This window comes from Hypomesus nipponensis, chromosome 18 (genome assembly GCF_054491055.1).
Source record: "Hypomesus nipponensis isolate SF chromosome 18, ASM5449105v1, whole genome shotgun sequence".
Lineage (NCBI taxonomy): Eukaryota > Metazoa > Chordata > Actinopteri > Osmeriformes > Osmeridae > Hypomesus > Hypomesus nipponensis.
Genome location: NC_140378.1, coordinates 16,683,289 through 16,701,335, shown reverse-complemented (window position 1 = coordinate 16,701,335; position 18,047 = coordinate 16,683,289). Strand labels below are relative to the sequence as shown.

The 18,047-nt window shown below is 53.7% G+C and overlaps 1 protein-coding gene across 2 annotated transcripts in view; it reads right to left on the bottom strand.

The window, feature by feature from the left end:
• The window catches only part of LOC146252452 (neuron navigator 1-like), an 86,854-nt gene that overhangs the window by 48,437 nt on the left and 20,370 nt on the right, over window positions 1-18,047 (bottom strand). For both annotated transcript variants that reach the window (XM_084680017.1, XM_084680016.1), the window contains exon 5: window positions 6,834-6,936. In XM_084680017.1, the coding sequence (XP_084536143.1) occupies window positions 6,834-6,936 (103 nt within the window). The remainder of the gene's footprint in view (window positions 1-6,833; window positions 6,937-18,047) is intronic.

Below are 18,047 nucleotides of genomic sequence, written 5' to 3'. Positions count from 1 at the left end.
AACACAAAGAGGCTCATTGACACGGGCTCGTCTGCAGCAGCGCCACCCGTTGGCCCCTGTGTGACAGGGAGCACATGACAGCCTGCCGCTGGGACCACATCCTGCACACAAGACTCACTGACAGGCCTGACACACAGTCAAGGACTGCCAGCTAACAGCGGGCTGGCTGGCTAGCTGGCATTAGCTAAGGATACACAGTCGTACTACATTTAGTCATTTAGCAGACGCTCTTATCCAGAGCGACTTACAGTAAGTACAGGGGCATTCTCCCTGAGGCAAGTAGGGTGAAGTGCCTTGCCCAAGGACACAACGTCATGTGCACAGGCCGGGAATCGAACTGGCAACCTTCGGATTACTAGCCTGATGCTCTACCCGCTCAGCCACCTGACTCTTCTTACTAGAATAGATGCTCTGCTGTGGGTCCTGGAATAGGTTCTAGGTAGTAAAATAGGTTGGGATCTAGATACTAGAGCAGGGAGAAGGTCAATCAGACAGGTGGGCAGGAGTGAAGGTCTGAGGTTCTAGCCAGCATGAGGAGGTGAGTGGTGAGGGAGAAATGTTCCAGCAGTGAGCCATCTGCTGATTCACTCTTGGGCCAGGATCAAGGACACACACACATACATGCAGTATAACACACAGGCTCAAACACACAGGTATGGATGTGCACACACACACACACACACACAACTCTGCAGACCTCCAACCGAGCGAGAGAGATGCAGAGACGTGGAGAGGAAATTGTCAAGGACATTCCCTGCACGCATACACACGCGCACGCACACGCACACAGCAGGGTAAAGAAAAGAGCGAGGGGGAGGGAGGGAGGGAAGGAGGGTGAGAAAGAATTGGAGATGCGTCGAGGGAGGGAGCCAGTCAAGCGCAGGGAAAAGAGGGCAGAGGAATGTCGAGGAAGAGATGGATGGATGGAGGAGGAGAGCAGAGGGAGAGACCCAGGAGAGGAGGCGAGGAGGGAGTGCTGAGTCAGGTGGTTTCCCCATCACTGTCCTGAATGGGAGGATCTCTCCCTCCCTCCCTCCCCTATCAGCCTGGTCACAGCATGCATGAGAAGAGAACTGCCACACCAACACTCCGAGCTTCCAACACCCCCGGCTACTGAGATGTCTAGACGTACAGTGGATACGATGTTCACACGTAGCTCGGTCATTTGGAGTTGCAGAGTGTCTCATTTCAACAGCACTAGATTTGGATGGGAGTGGAGTTTTACAGCATGTGTGAGGAAAAGTGGACATTGACAAGAAGTGTATGTCATGCTAAGAAAGAGAACGTGTTAGAAATAAATTACGTGTGTGTATGTGTGTGTGTGTGTGTGTGTGTGTGTTGAAGGCCTCCTTTGAAGTCAGATTTACAGTAATCCTGCTGCTCGTCAGCATTAGCTTCATAACAGAAAGGGCAGATGGAGGCTGAGGAGAGAGAGAGAGAGAGAGAGAGAGAGAGAGCAGCACTCTTCCACCACACAGCTAGGCCTCTGAACCACCACACACACAAACACACACACACACAAACACACTGCACAATAGAGCAGCAACCCTCGAATAAGTCACAAGGTGAGGTTTAGTATTGGGAGCTTGCAGCTGTGGTATGGTGTGGCAGTGACTTGAGTGTTTGAAACATCTCTCTTTCCCCCTCAGTTTTTTCACTCTATCCCCCTCCCCCCCCCTCTCTCTCTCTCTCTCTCTCTCTCTCTCTCGCTGCCTTTCTCTCTCTGCGCCTCCCTCCCTCCTTCTCTGTCCCTCCCTTCCCTTCCCCTCCCTCCCTTCCCCTCCCTCTCTCTCCGTCTCCCTCCCTCCCTCTCCCCCTCCCTCTCCCTCCCTTCCCCTCCCTCTCTCTCCGTCTCCCTCCCTCCCTCTCCCCCTCCCTCTCCCTCCCTTCCCCTCCCTCTCTCTCCGTCTCCCTCCCTCTCCTCTCCCTCCCTCTCCCTCCCTTCCCCTCCCTCTCTCTCCGACTCCCTCCCTCCCTCTCCCCCTCCCTCTCCCTCCCTTCCCCTCCCTCTCTCTCCGTCTCCCTCCCTCCCTCTCCCCCTCCCTCTCCCTCCCTTCCCTCCCTCTCTCTCCGTCTCCCTCCCTCCCTCTCCCCCTCCCTCTCCCTCCTTCCCCTCCCTCTCTCTCCGTCTCCCTCCCTCCCTCTCCCCCTCCCTCTCCCCTCCCTTCCCCCTCCCTCTCTCTCCGTCTCCCTCCCTCCCTCCCTCTCCCCCTCCCTCTCCCTCCCTTCCCCTCCCTCTCTCTCCGTCTCCCTCCCTCCCTCTCCCCTCCCTCTCCCTCCCTTCCCCTCCCTCTCTCTCCGTCTCCCTCCCTCCCTCTCCCCCTCCCTTTCCCTCCCTTCCCCCTCCCTCTCTCTCCGTCTCCCTCCCTCCCTCTCCCCCTCCCTCTCCCTCCCTTCCCCTCCCTCTCTCTCCGTCTCCCTCCCTCCCTCCCTCTCCCCCTCCCTCTCCCTCCCTTCCCCTCCCTCTCTCTCCGTCTCCCTCCCTCCCTCTCCCCCTCCCTCTCCCTCCCTTCCAGTCCCTCTCTCTCCGTCTCCCTCCCTCCCTCTGCCCTCCCTCTCCCTCCCTTCCCATAGAGTCCTCTATTCGATATAGGTCCATACAGTACCCTATCCCCGTGGATTGAGTCCATCCATCTGTAATATCCATTAGGTATCCATCCAGGTTAGGAATCCCTATATATCTGTAGGTGTCCGTGCATCCATTTACAGTACCCTATCTATCTGTATAGTCAGTAGGTATACAGTAGGTATCCATCCATCCATCCATCTATTCCGTGTCCATCCCTTCCCATACCCTGTATATGCCATTCCATGGATCCCATAAGTCCATATACCTGTATTCCATTGTGGGTAGGTTCCATCCAGTATGTATCCAGTATCCAGTCCAGGTAGGATTAGGTCCAGTATTCTATACAGTAGGCTAGGATTGATATAGTATAGGTATACATCCATCCCATACAGTCTGTAGCCTTGCCAGTACAGTAGGTAGGATTGAGTAGGTGTCCATGCAGTTATCCCATGGGTCCCAGTACCTATCAGATAGGTCCAGTTATCCCAGTATATACGTGTGTTAGGTAGGTAGGTAATCCAGTAGTTTCCAGTGGGTCCATAGGTATCCATATACATAGATCCCAGTAGGTATACATAGGTAGGTAGGTATAGATATCCAGGTAGGTTCTAGGTAGATATCCATACAGTCCATAGATAGGTACAGTAAGTATATCCATACGTGTAGGTAGGTTAGGTCCATACATACATATCCAGTAGGTCCAGTAGGTATAGAGTAGGATCCATCCGTATCAGTAGGTCCCATAGATAGGTAGGTCCATGTAGGTATATATGATCCCATAGGTATCAGTGCAGTTAGGTCCCCTGTAGGTGTCCATAGGTATGACGTTAGATAGGTAGGTATGGGATCGGTATGGGTATTCCCTCTCTATTCCGTCTGCATCCGATCCCTATTAGGTCCCATCCCTCTGGGTGCGAATTTCCAGTCGTCTCAGTAGGTTCCCAGTCAGGTATCCATCCATCCCATAGGTATCCATCCAGTCCCAGTCCAGTACTCCCTCCGGTTCCAGTACGTATACCTCCCTTCCCCTCCCTCTCCCTCCTTCCCCCTCCCTCTCCCTCCCTCCCCTCCCTCTCCCTCCCTTCCCCTCCCTCTCCCTCCCTTCCTCTCCCTCTCCCTCCCTTCCCCTCCCTCTCTCTCCGTCTCTCTCCTTCCCTTCCCCTCCCTCCCTCCCCCTCCCTCTCCCTCCCTTCCCCTCCCTCTCCCTCCCTTCCCCTCCCTCTCTTTCCCTCTCCCTCCCTTCCCTCCCTCCCTCTCCCTCCCTCTCCCTCCCTTCCCCTCCCTCTCTCTCCGTCTCCCTCCCTCCCCCTCCCTCTCCCTCCCTTCCCCTCCCTCTCCCTCCCTTCCCCTCCCTCTCTCTCCGTCTCCCTCCCTCTCCCCTCCTCCCTCTCCCTCCCTTCCCCTCCCTCTCTCTCCGTGTCTCCCTCCCTTCCCCTCCCTCTCTCTCCGTCTCCCTCCCTCTCCCCTCCTCCCTCTCCCTCCCTTCCCCTCCCTCTCTCTCCGTCTCCCTCCCTTCCCCTCCCTCTCTCTCCGTCTCCCTCCCTCTCCCCTCCTCCCTCTCCCTCCCTTCCCCTCCCTCTCTCTCCGTCTCCCTCCCTCTCCCCTCCTCCCTCTCCCTCCCTTCCCCTCCCTCTCTCTCCGTCTCCCTCCCTCTCCCCTCCTCCCTCTCCCTCCCTTCCCCTCCCTCTCTCTCCGTCTCCCTCCCTCTCCCCTCCTCCCTCTCCCTCCCTTCCCCTCCCTCTCTCTCCGTCTCCCTCCCTCTCCCCTCCTCCCTCTCCCTCCCTTCCCCTCCCTCTCCCTCCCTTCCCATCCCTCTCTCTCCGTCTCCCTCCCTCTCCCTCCCTTCCCCTCCCTCTCTCTCCGTCTCCCTCCCTTCCCCTCCCTCTCTCTCCGTCTCCCTCCCTCTCTCCCCTCCTCCCTCTCCCTCCCTCTCCCTCCCTTCCCCTCCCTCTCTCTCCGTCTCCCTCCCTTCCCCTCCCTCTCCCTCCCTCTCCCTCCCTTCCCCTCCCTCTCCCTCCCTTCCCCTCCGTCTCCCTCCCTTCCCCTCCCTCTCTCTCCGTCTCCCTCCCTCTCCCTCCCTTCCCCTCCCTCTCTCTCCGTCTCCCTCCCTTCCCCTCCCTCTCCCTCCCTCTCCCTCCCTTCCCCTCCCTCTCCCTCCCTTCCCCTCCGTCTCCCTCCCTTCCCCTCCCTCTCCCTCCCTTCCCCTCCCTCTCTCTCCGTCTCCCTCCCTCTCTCTCCGTCTCCCTCCCTCTCTCTCCGTCTCCCTCCCTCTCCCTCCCTCTCCCTCCCTTCCCCTCCCTCTCCCTCCCTTCCCCTCCGTCTCCCTCCCTTCCCCCTCCCTCTCCCTCCCTCCCCCTCCCTCTCCCTCCCTCCCCCCTCCCTCTCCCTCCCTTCCCCTCCCTCTCCCTCCCTTCCCCTCCCTCTCTCTCCCTCTCCCTCCCTCTCCCTCCCTTCCCCTCCCTCTCCCTCCCTTCCCCTCCGTCTCCCTCCCTTCCCCTCCCTCTCCCTCCCTCCCCCTCCCTCTCCCTCCTTCCCCCTCCCTCTCCCTCCCTTCCCCTCCCTCTCCCCTCCCTTCCCCTCCCTCTCTCTCCCTCTCCCTCCCTCTCCCTCCCTTCCCCTCCCTCTCTCTCCGTCTCCCTCCCTCTCTCTCCGTCTCCCTCCCTCTCTCTCCGTCTCCCTCCCTCTCCCTCCCTCTCCCTCCCTCCCCCTCCCTCTCCCTCCCTTCCCCTCCCTCTCCCTCCCTCCCCCTCCTCCCTCTCCCTCCCTCCCCCTCCCTCTCCCTCCCTTCCCCCTCCCTCTCCCTCCCTTCCCCTCCCTCTCTCTCTCCTCTCCCTCCCTCTCCCTCCCTTCCCCTCCCTCTCCCTCCCTTCCCCTCCGTCTCCCTCCCTTCCCCTCCCTCTCCCTCCCTTCCCCTCCCTCTCTCTCCCTCTCCCTCCCTCTCCCTCCCTTCCCCTCCCCTCTCTGGTCTCCGTCCCTCTCCCTCCATCCCATCCCTCTCTCTCCCTATCTCCCTCCCTCTCCCTCCCTTCCCCTCCCTCTCCCTCCCTTCCCCTCCGTCTCCCTCCCTTCCCCTCCCTCTCCCTCCCTTCCCCTCCCTCTCCCTCCCTTCCCCTCCCTCTCCCTCCCTTCCCCTCCCTCTCTCTCCCTCTCCCTACGTCTCCCCTCCCTTCCCCTCCCTCTCCCTCCCTTCCCCTCCGTCTCCCTCCCTTCCCCTCCCTCTCCCTCCCTTCCCCTCCCTCTCTCTCCCTCTCCCCTCCCTCTCCCTCCCTTCCCCTCCCTCTCTCTCCGTCTCCCTCCCTCTCCCTCCCCTTCCCCTCCCTCTCCCTCCCTTCCCCTCCCTCTCCCTCCCTTCCCCTCCCTCTCCCTCCCCTTCCCTCTAGGTCTCTCTCCCTCTCCCTCCCTCTCCCTCCCTTCCCCTCCCTCTCCCTCCCTTCCCCTCCCTCTCTCTCCCTCTCCCTCCCTCTCTCCTCCCTTCCCCTCCCTCTCTCTCCCTCCCTCTCCCTCCCTCTCCCTCCCTTCCCCTCCCTCTCTCTCCGTCTCCCTCCCTCTCCCTCCCTTCCCCTCCCTCTCTCTCCCTCTCCCTCCCTCTCCCTCCCTTCCCCTCCCTCTCCCTCCCTTCCCCTCCGTCTCCCTCCCTTCCCATCCCTCTCCCTCCCTTCCCCTCCCTCTCTCTCCGTATCCCTCCCTCTCCCTCCCTTCCCTCCCTCTCCCTCCCTTCCCCTAGGTCTCCCTCCCTTCCCCTCCCTCTCCCTCCCTTCCCCTCCCTCTCCCTCCCTTCCCCCTCCTCCCTCTCCCTCCCTTCCCCTCCCTCTCTCTCCCTCTCCCTCCTCCCTCTCCCTCCCTTCCCCTCCCTCTCCCTCCCTTCCCCTCCGTCTCCCTCCCTTCCCCTCCCTCTCCCTCCCTTCCCCTCCCTCTCTCTCCCTCTCCCTCCCTCTCCCTCCCTTCCCCCTCCCTCTCTCTCCGTCTCCCTCCCTCTCCCTCCCTTCCCCTCCCTCTCCCTTCCCTCTCCCTCCCTTCCCCTCCTTCTCCCTCCCTCTCCCTCTCCCTCCCTCTCCCTCCCTCTCCCTCCCTCTCCCTCCCTCTCCCTCCCTCTCTCTCCGTCTCCCTCGCTCTCCCTCCCTCTCCCTCCCTCTCCCTCCCTCTCCCTCCGTCTCCCTCCCTCTCCCTCCCTTCCCCTCCCTCTCCCTCTCCCCCCTCCTCCCTCTCCCTCCCTCCCCCTCCCTCTCTCTCCGTCTCCCTCCCTCTCCCCTCCTCCCTGTCCCACCTGTGGCTGAGCTGCGCCCCCCTCAGGCTGGTCATGGTGTCCTCCAGGTTCTGCCTCAGGTCCAGGACGTTCTGTACAGTCCGCTTCCTCTGGGACTCGGGATCTGAAGGACAAATCAATAGGAAGGAAGGAAGGAAGGAAGGCACAGGGGAAGAATGGAAGGAGGAAAGGAAGGAAGGAAAGATATATTCATATTAGATATGGACTCATAATTTAAGAAATATTCAAGAAATGTGCCATCATGGTACAAAAACCAACACACACACACGCCATTCATGAATAGAGAACACACAACAAAGTATTGCACCTTAAACCTGTTACTTGCAGTTTAAAATGAATGAATACAGGGCAGGTTCCTGAACGGCCCATGTGAGAGAGTGTAGTGAAAGCTCAGCACTTGTGTTTTTCCAGATGGAGTATGAATTAAACATGATGCAGGCAGACTACAGACTGCCGTCCAATCAGACAGGCCGAGCTGCAACACCAAACACAGAGTTCTCTTCACATGACCAGAGGTCCCTCTTCTAACTAATTGCCTCCATTACCCAGTAAATGCTGTGTGTACGAGTGTTGGTGCGTGTGTGTGTGTGTGTAAGAGAGATAGAGATAGAGAGAGACAGAGAGAGATAAACAGAGAGAGAGAATGTTTTTTATAGTCCATAGTCATTTCCCTTCTACCTCTTGATTCCCAGGTGTAAATGTGCCACATCAATCAACCAGAGCTGGTTAAGTGAGTCGGTAAACAGCAAAACAAATCAAGTTATTTGAAAGCCTTGCCTTTATCTTGAACAAGCCAGTAATAAGTCTCTCTTTCTCTCTCCCTCTCTCTTCTTCCCTCACGCAATTTCTGGTCCCCATCTTCCCATCTTGCTCGCCCATGTGCCCGATTCATGCCCCCATGGCCCCCCTTGCCCCCAGTAGGGGTGTGATCCAGACCACATGGCCCCCCGGGCCCCCCAGTGGGGGGGAGCTGGTCTTTGTCTCACCCTGTTTTATACAGCATCATCTACTCAGATTGGGCCACCTACTGTGGCATGCTCTGGGACATCCATTGTGTGTGTGTGTGCAGGTGTGTCTGTGTTTGTGTGTGTGTGTGTGTGTCTGGGGGCTACAGCCGTTTATAGCACGCTCCGGGGGGTTAGGAGATAACCCTGAAAGACAATGAGATTTTCCAAAGCCTTCTGTAAATGGATCTCCGCTGCTGGCCTGTTGCTTCAGCCTGAACCACGAACAACGAAGGAGCTCTTTTCCTATTGGTGGAAAGTGCATACAGTGCGCAGTGCTTCCTGAATAGCACCCTATGAGAAGCGCATACAGGAGTCCCCATTAACAGAGTCCCACCCCAGCGGGGCAAGCTGCTCTGGGGACAGGTGAAGGTGGCTTGCTGGGCGTTTCATTTGAGGACATTTACAGTTCATGGGGGTCATGGGAGCAGGCTTCCTATTTCCTCGTCCGTGTCATAGCGAGATGGGAGGCAGAGCGTGGCTTAATTCAACACCTGAGAGCAGAGGGTCATAAACGCTGTGTCTCGCACACAACCCCTCCCCCCCCCCACACACACACACACACACACACAGACATTAGACCTCAGTCTGCCAAACATAACGATACAGTTTACTGGGCCCACATTTGCAGTATATTGTGGGAGAGCAATAAGAGCTGACATTTGGTGAATCCCATGTGTCAAATAGAGATCCCAATAATGTGTGTGTGTGTCTGTGTCCGTATAACATCTTATTCAAGTTACTAGGGTATTACAGAGGGGTCACCTCGTGACCTCTGGGTGAGGTTCAATAAACCATTAGAGATGAGCAGCTGAATCCGCTCTGCTAACCCTGCTGTGTCCACAGGAAAACATGGCCGCCACAGCACAGCCAATAAGGAGCTAGAAGACAACAACACAGGAAGTGAAGAAGAAGCCGTTTCAGGTCCTGCTGTGAGGAGCAAGTGCCAGCTTGCCGACAGGCCCACTCTCCACACACACACACACAACCACACACACACAACCACACGCACGCAACCAAACCCCACAAACCCCCACTGACAACTCTTCCATCCCACCAGCAGGGGTGAAGGGTGCTAAATGAATTCTGACAGAGCTGGCAGAGGGTAAGCTGGCCTGTTCTAACCCCCCTATCTGCCCCCCTGTGGATGGGTCCAGCTGGCTAGTGGAGAGGAGAGGGGGGGAGAAACCATCCTAATGAGAGGGGGGAGGGAGTTGTGACCCTTAAGGGGTGTCACTCTCAACAACAGCTGCAGCCTAAATGTTCTACACACACACACACAACACTTCAAAAACTGGATTGATTTCTCGGGCTCGTGAGTGGTCAGATAGGTGATTGATTAGCAGCCCTGGGGACAGGCAGCTCAATGGAGAGATGATGAAGTCATTGCGAGTCAGGCTTTTGTCAGTCACACACACACACACACACACAAAGGACAAATCCTCAGATCCCATTATAAATCACAAACACACTCTTAAACAGAGAGACAAACACACTGTACTATCCTCCAAAAACAGCATCCGGGGAAATGATGTTCACTCTAAACCCAGCTTTCATATGTCACAGTTTCGATCAGTTTTAGGTATATAAAAATGAAGAATCCACAAAGACAATTCTGTCCAGTTACAGAAGGAACAGACGTCCATCCCTGTAAACCACCAAGACACACACACATACCAACAAGCTTTAATTGGGGTTTTTAATTAACCTAAATGAGAGCTTTGTTAAACATCTGAGTGGAATTGATTAGATGCAGTCTGCATGCATGCATGTGTGTTTCCACTGTGTCTGTCTGTGTGTGTGTGTGTGTCTGCAGACTTCCTGTCTCACTCCCCACCCTCCTCTTGGCCATGATGGTCCCAGCTGGTGTTGGGATACGAGGAGACGGGGGTGGGGTGGGGTGGGGTGGGGGGGGGAGAGACAGGGTTTAGAGAATTAGGGATGCAAATATGCCTGTCAGCCACGGGGCCGTTCCCCTGAGAGAGAGAGATGAATTACACAGAGCTGTTTAAAGGAGAGGGAAAGAGAGGAGGGGGAACAAACTCCACCTGCCCCTCCTCCACACACACACACACACACACAGTGTAATCACACGGCATCCTCTTGTCGTCGGCTGTCTCTCGTTCTCACACACACTCTCAACTCTGGAGAGGCAGGGCAATGAGTGAGACGGTAGGACCGTTTCAATAATGATCTATTCAGGCCCTGGAAATCAGAGTCGGAGAGTGTTTGTGAATATGTGCGTGTGTGAGAGAGAGATGGAGACACCCTCTGCATTCTAACGCAGGTCTCCTTTGCAAAGAGCGCATGAAAGACTTCAGAGGACCCGCCAAAGAAACAGAAAGAGGTGGAGAAGGAGGGGGGGATTGGCGAGAGGGATGGAAAGAGAGAGAGGGAGAAAGAAAGAAGGAGAGAAAGAGACAGAGACATATGGAGAGAGGGAGAGATGGAGAGAGACGGAGAGAGAGAGAGAGAGAGAGAGAGAGAGAGAGAGAGAGAGAGAGAGAGAGATAGAGAGAGAGAGAGAGAGAGAGAGAGAGAGAGAGAGAGAGAGACGGAGAGAAAAGAGATGTAACTACTGCCACGCCCCAGACCAGTGAGGCTGGCCCGTACACCACAACAAAAGCGACAACATAAATCCACAGTAGCTATAATAGAAAGGGCAGCGGGGTGTGTGTGGCAAGTGTGTGTGTTTGAGCACTGAACTGTGTGTGGTCAGGACATAAACGAAAACCGCAACCCTCAAATCCAGCTCGCAGGGCTGTTTGTGAACCGGCCAACAGCAACAGAGCTTCAGAACAAACCGGAGCATGCCGGGGTGACGGAAGAGCCTGAAACACAACTACTGCCTCACCGAGAGCCAATCAGCTGCTCTGAGCAAAGGGCCCAAGCATAGAGACAGCTAGGCACCCTGGGTTCACGTGCAGGCTGAGAGAGCTGCTGCACAAATGCACCCATCTCCATGTCACCCGGCCGTGTGGTTGTGATCGAGGAGGGATGGTGCTGGTGGTTTGGTAGATCTGGTGTTTGTGTGCGGGGGGGGAGCTCCGGCTGGGCTCTGTGGACATGTGACCCCACGCACTGTGTGGGAGCTCTGTAGGAACCGCCAGACAGGGAGGCTTCACAGGGAGGAAGCCTGTGATTAGCAGTCTGACTGACAAGGGTGAGGGGAGGAGAGAGGGAGGGAGAGAGGGAGGGAGGGAGGGAATTAAGGAGAGAGGGAGGGGCAGAGGGAAAGAGAGAGAGGCAGAGAGAGAGAGGCAGAGAGAGAGAGAGAGAGAGAGAGAGAGAGAGAGAGAGAGAGAGAGAGAGAGAGAGAGAGAGAGAGAGAGAGAGAGAGAGAGAGAGAGAGAGAGAGAGAGAGAGAGAGAGAGAGAGAGAGAGAGAGAGAGAGAGAGAGAGAGGTGCAAAGAGAGAAGGCGAAACAGAAAGAGAGGCAGAGGCAGAGAAAGAGCCCAAACTCCTCTCCATGAGAAAGCAACTCCCCAAAGAGACAGGCACAGTAATGGCTGCTTCCTATTTTACACTGCAGGTCAGCGACTATTGTGTGTGTGCGGCGCCTACATTCACATGCATGCGTGTGTGTGTATCCCTGTCTGTACGCGCATGCTTGTCCTCCTCCGAGAGGACCAGTTCAGCAGTATATAAATGGATGGTTTGAAAAATTGTCCCCATTTATATTCTCTTTGGCTCTTCTATATTCCTCCCCCCAGGTTGTCATGTGTGCAGGCATATGTTACTGCCAGCACAGCCAGCACCTTCACACGGCAAGATGGACGACCCTAGCCCGGTTACCCCCTAACCACGCTACAAATAAACCGGCTCTACAGATGAACAGTGTTCTACAGGACCTGTGCGATGTGCGTTGCCAAGGCTATTCAAAAAAACGCCACATTTTGGACTCCATTTCCTGACCACCTATTGGTGGGGACATTTCGTGACTGACTGTATCCTAAAAGGTAATAAGCACTACCTAGACCTGCAGTTTGTCAGTCCAACAGAAAGCTCCCAGCTGTTATTAGAGCATTCCTGTGAGTAACAGTCAACTTACACAGGAGAGGAAACCATCCTCTCCTCTTCTGTACCCAATCCATCACTCACCTTCCTGACTACCCCCCCCCTGCCCCCCCCCTCCCCCCTCTACGAGGCGTACTGTATCCAAGCATCATCTCACCACTGCAACACTGGCTCTCTCCCGTCCTTTGCTTAGACTGTTCCAACAACAGGATGTGTTACAACACACAGTCGTTCCTGCACATCTGGACAGTGTGAGGACACACACAAACACACAAACACACACAAACTCACCGAGGGACACAGGCACAAAGGCAAACACAGACAAAGGGACACAGACACAAACATCCACAGAGGGACACCCACGTAAGGTCGCACACACAACTACACACACGCACACACACACACACACACTCGCAGGCAGGCAAGCAGGCAAGAAGACACACACACACACGTAGGAACAGAAAATACACCAGAGCGTTTACAGGAGGTTGAACAGGAAATTAGAATTGTGACAGGGATGAGTGATGGTGAGAGGGGAGGAGGAAGGAGGAGAAATGGTGCAAGCAGACGAAAGGATGGAGGAACAGACGAGAGCAGAGGAGGGAAAGAGCCCTCTGTGCGTGCGCGCGTGTGTGTGTGTGCGTGTCCAAACCTTGTGTAACAGCTGTGGCTCCAGAAGCTGCCAGTGTTTCAGCCGTCTTCCCATGAAAGACTGATTAATTTGAATTATTTGCGCGTGTGGGCCGTTTTTGGTGTGGTTTGTGTTTTGCGTGAGTGTGAGAGAAAGGGAGAGAGAAATGGAGAAAGAGGTAGAGTGTGATAGAGAGAGGGTGAGAGAAAGAGAGGAACAGAGCGAGGCAGAGAGCAGCTGACCTGCAGGGGTGTGACAGAGTCTAAAAGAAGCAGACCCTGGCTGAGGCCACTTTCCTGTCACCCCCTGACACTGGGCAGACATCAACAGTGACCCCTGCTGAGAGAGGGGCCAGCCAACACACACCGGCCCACACATACACACACACATTCGTAGTTACACATGGAAATGGACACGTACAGACACATATTTTCACACACACACTATGAACCAGAGATATTATTACATACTGTAGATGACCTGGTGGGTGCTGCAGCTGACAGAAGCACCATCCAGACCTTCGTCCTCCCTCGTCTGAGCCCCCGGACTCTGATTGGCTACACTCGATCCTCTCAGAACTGACAATCTGCTTAGAACACCCCTGGATCTCCTTAACCGTGGCCCAATCTGAGTAGAATGCTAGAACGCTATCCTCTTACAGGCAGAGCGCTCTCTAAGCTGTTGTGAAGGAAGTACTAGAACTGAAGCGGTTGGGAAGGAAGTACTGGATCAACTAGATCAACTGGTCCATAGAACACAGAACAGCCACAGGAACATTAGCCTCTTTACTTCCTGGTCTGTCTGTGTGTGTTTCTGTGTGTGTTTGTGGATGGGTGTGTGTGTGTGTGTGTGTGTGTGTGGTGAATGGGGGCTGTGATGAGCTGAGCTGTGGGGGATGAGCTTAAGCAGTCTGAGGTGCTTACAGAGATCCCCAGATCCAGATGAGGAGATGGAGGAATTCACTAAGCTCCATCCAACTCACTTTGCACTCACCCTCACTCACTCTCCTACTGCCAATAAGAAGAGGCTGTTTAATTATCACCTGAGTAAAAATGCCACCAACTAGCTCTGAAGAGTGCAAGCCAGAGATGGTGGGTGCGTGTGTGCGTGTGATGTTTGTATTTGGCATATTTACAGTATGCTCAAACTATTCAGACTTGTCAATCCCTTAATATGCTTTGCATCTTTAAAAGACCTGTATGTTGACTCATTAAACTTCCTCTTTAGACCTTGCCTCCCAACTGAACACACACACGCACACCTCCGCTGTCCCAAAGGAGACTAGTGTGTGAACAGTATGCTGTGCCAGCTGTCTGAAAATGGGTTTGGGAGTCTGTAGCCCAATGAAACATGTTTTATGATGTCCTTAAATACAGCTTTGCTTAGAATACACACACACACACATTCAGGACAGGCTCTGCTCTCCTGGAGCTGCCCAGTCATAACTTGTATGCCAGCATGATAACAAGACAACACAGGCTGATTTTTGATGTGGATTTCATGAACAAAGGTCTGTTTTGCTTTGGATTTGAATCCCTTAAAAGTAAAGTAAGGTTCTGGAAGACCAAATCAAACCAAAAACTCCAGAGTGTTCATCCAAACTCTACATGTGTATCTTTCATCTTCATTCCAAATGTTATCGCTAGTTCAGCAATCAGAAGCCTGTAGGGTAATTCCATTACGCAGTGGCCCTTGACGAACACAACCACACAAGCACTCTAACATCATAAGACCTAGTCAGCTGTGCGTTGTGTGTGTGCGTTGTGTGTGTGTGTAACAGCAAGCTTTGTGCAAGCCAACACAGAACCACAAACCAACATGATCACAAGTCATGACAAAGAACTAGCCCCAAAAAATACCCATCAAACAGAGCATTGTATCATCATTTCCCTGCACTGTACTGGTGTGTGTGTGTGTGTGTGTGTGATTGTGCGTGTGTGACCATGCGCATGTGTGTGTGTATACCCGCATGTTGGTGTGCACCGCAGTTCCTGTTGAGCCACAAACACAGTGAGTAATATGGTTTAGAAGCCGACCAACAGGAAGCAGACAGCACTAATGCAGATAGTCCTGCATTCAGCCCTCAGAGACTGACACCAGTGCCCTTTACACACACACACAAACACACAAACACACACACACACACGCACACACACACACACACACAACATACTTGTCCTTTAATCTACACTCTGTGTTGTTCTGTCCCCCCCCCCCAAAAAAAGAAAACATGCACACAAACTGATAAAACAATGGTTGCATAGAAGATGTCAAATACGCCTTCAGCAGTTGTCATTAAACACCTCCACTAGAAAAACCCTCTGTTGTTTCTTTGCTAGGAAAAGGGACTGTCACTGTCAACACACAGAACTAGGAGGGAAGGGCTGAAAAATGGGCAGAAAAGACAGAATGAGAGAGAGAGAGAGAGAGAGAGAGAGAAAGGAGAGAGAGAGAGAGAGAGAGAGAGAGAGAGAGAGAGAGAGAGAGAGAGAGAGAGAGAGAGAGAGAGAGAGAGAGAGAGAGAGAGGGAGAGAGAGAGAGAGAGAGAGAGAGAGAGAGAGAGAGAGAGACAGAGAGAGAGAGAGAGAGAGAGAGAGAGAGAGAGAGAGAGAAAGGGAGAGAGAGAGAGAGAGAGAGAGAGAGAGAGAGAGAGAGAGAGAGAGAGAGAGAGAGGAGGAGGGGGGAGGAGAGATGATGAGTGCCCTGAATACTTTTGTCTGATAAATCCGTCATTGTGACCCAGTCCTCATGACATTACTATCAGAGCCTTGTGTTACTGTAAGTGTGAGTCTGTCTGTGTGAATGAGAGAGAAGGAGAGAGAGTGCAAGAGGGAGAGAGACAGAGGACAGAGGAGAGAGAGAATGGAGATGGTGAGAGAGTAAGGGTAGAGGGAGATAGAAATAGATGGAGAGAGGGAATGAGACAGGAAGGGGAGAGAGATAGAGAGATGGATAGAGAGGGTGCTGCTTTGGAGACAGTTATAGCTGCAGTCCTTTTGTGATTTTTTTTCTTCTTCTTCCTGCGGTTCTGGCACACTCTTCTCCATTTGTGAGTGAGTGCGTGTGTCTGTGTTTTTGTGGGCGCGCGTGGGCGCGCCTGTGCGTGTGTGTGTGTTTGTGCGCATGTGTATGTGTGTGTCTAAAGGGATCCTGTCTGCAGCTCCAGCAGAGACTGAACAGTGACGAGGGCATGAGTTTGTGTGTGTGTGTGCGTGTGTGTGTGTTTGAGTCTGTGTGCACTCTCATAACCATGAGCATTTGCATAAGTGGCATTTCAGTTGCTACGGTCACGCGTCCAGAGGTCACCGGCCCACCCCAGCCTCCCCGCTCAGCCCCAAACTCCTGAATCATCTTCAGACAGATGGCGTCTGCTCTAATCTGTAATTCATTTATAAGCGATGATGACTGGTCTTTTAAGAGAGACGGGTCCAACATTACCGGGGACCAAAATCTTCTCATTATCTTGATGCAGGCCTAATCCTGAGGGCTACGGTCTCTCATTCTCCATCCCCTTAAATAGTGCTCACCCCCATGCTGGGAAAAGCACTGCTTTAGGCCTCTAACCCTCTTACACACACCTCATTAGTGGGGGGCCCTGACTTGGGTGGGGGCCATCGTTAATATCAGACATGGGGGGGTTTAAGTCCGCCAGTTCAGATGGAAATCCAGCCCACCCTTTCTAATGGTGGATTTATGCAGGTCTGTAACGTGCTGTCCTAACTAGCAGTTGGGATTCAAATGGGATTCAAATGTCCTTGTACATTCAAATGTCCCTACTTACCCTGTACTTACTGTAAGTCGCTCTGGATAAGAGCGTCTGATAAAAAATGACTAACCCTAACCCTAACCCATGTAAATCCAACAGCTTCTACACCAAGGGCATGTTTTGGTTGACATGTGCATGCTATCACGCTGTCAAGCTGATGATGAACTCACCACCACACACTGGAAGCCCCCCATGGCTTTGCAGAAGACAGCGGTTACAAACAACACACTCCGCCCGATGCAGACCCCACATGTGCCCATGCATGCGCCCCCCTAGCCAGCCCGCTAACCTCCCTAGCATTCTGCATAGCGTAGACAGTAGATCTGTACTAACAACAAAACACGCCCCAGCACGTGCTCTCAGCGGTCAGAGTGCCTGACATTTATGTTGCAGATTCACGTACATTAATGTCATGTGCTGTTCACACCAAAGGCTAACAAGCACATGGCTATCAGGCTAGATTGTAGTATAAGGCTATTCATCATTGGGAATTATAGAGTGCTGTAGCCTGGGGGTGGATCTCAATACTGTTGAATGGGTCCCTCTCCTTATCTCCTTCCATCCCCACCAGCCTCCATTAGAGTGTAAATGAACGAGAGGAGGGAGGGAGGGGAGATCGGTGTGATCTGTCTTCCTATGGCAGAGCACACACAAACCAATTAGCTGTGCGTGTCCCATCGGAAATGCAGGAGGAGATATGAAAAAGATGAGCCCACATTCAGCAGCTACAGGCCAACACTACAATTAACCTTTATTACACACACACACGCACACACACACACACACTCTCTCTCTCTCTCTCTCTTTGCAGCTGGTATGGCTAGTTATACTAGACATCCTTTTGCAGGATATGAAGTGGGCTTGGGTTATTGCCATTATTATATTCTACATTTCTTATTCCATCCCCTCCCGAGCTATCAATCTTTCCATCACTCTGTCTCAACCGTTCCTCCCCCATCTTTTCCACCATAAATCTTTCTCTATGTCTCTCTCTTCCATGCTTCTCTCTGTCTCTCTTCCATGCTTCTCTGTCTCTCTCTTCCATGCTTCTCCCTGTCTCTCTCTCCCATGTTTCTCCCTGCCTCTCTCTTCCATGCTTCTCTATGTCTCTCTCCCATGTTTTTCCCTGTCTCTCTCTCCCATGCTTCTCTCTGTCTCTCTCTCCCATGCTTCTCTCTGTCTCTCTCTTCCATGCTTCTCCCTGTCTCTCGCTCGTTCCCTTACTCCATCCCCCTGGCTGACAAAGGTGGGAGATGTGGCAGGCTGCATCACAGCAAAGTCTCTCTCACACACACACACACACACACACACACACAGGGCTTTAAGGTCATGCATGCTGGGCTCCAAGGCCACGTGGCATGAATCAGAACTGAAGGACTGAAAGAGAGGAGAGAAGGAGAGGAGATAAGGAGAGGAGATAAGAGGCACTTTGCTTTGCTGATGGAACATTCTTAAATATCTATTCTTCGTGGCATCTTGTCTGTTCTGGATACAGTGACACAGCATTCCCTCCTCCCCTAACATTGACGACGCCTTACACTGAAAATTAGAGCGAGGTAGAGGAGAGAGAAAGAGAGACTGGAAGAAAGAAGAGACTGAGACCAGGGTCAGACCCACTGTACTTGTTACAGCCATAATTCTTATTATTGACTATTTGTCATTATTTTAGCTTCTGGCTCCGGTTTCACAATCTGTGTGTGTCACACATTACGCTACCTGCTGCTGGTGACATCCCCTCAACACCCCCACCCCCCAACACACACCCCCCCCCCCCTCACTCATTGCCCCCGGTAACA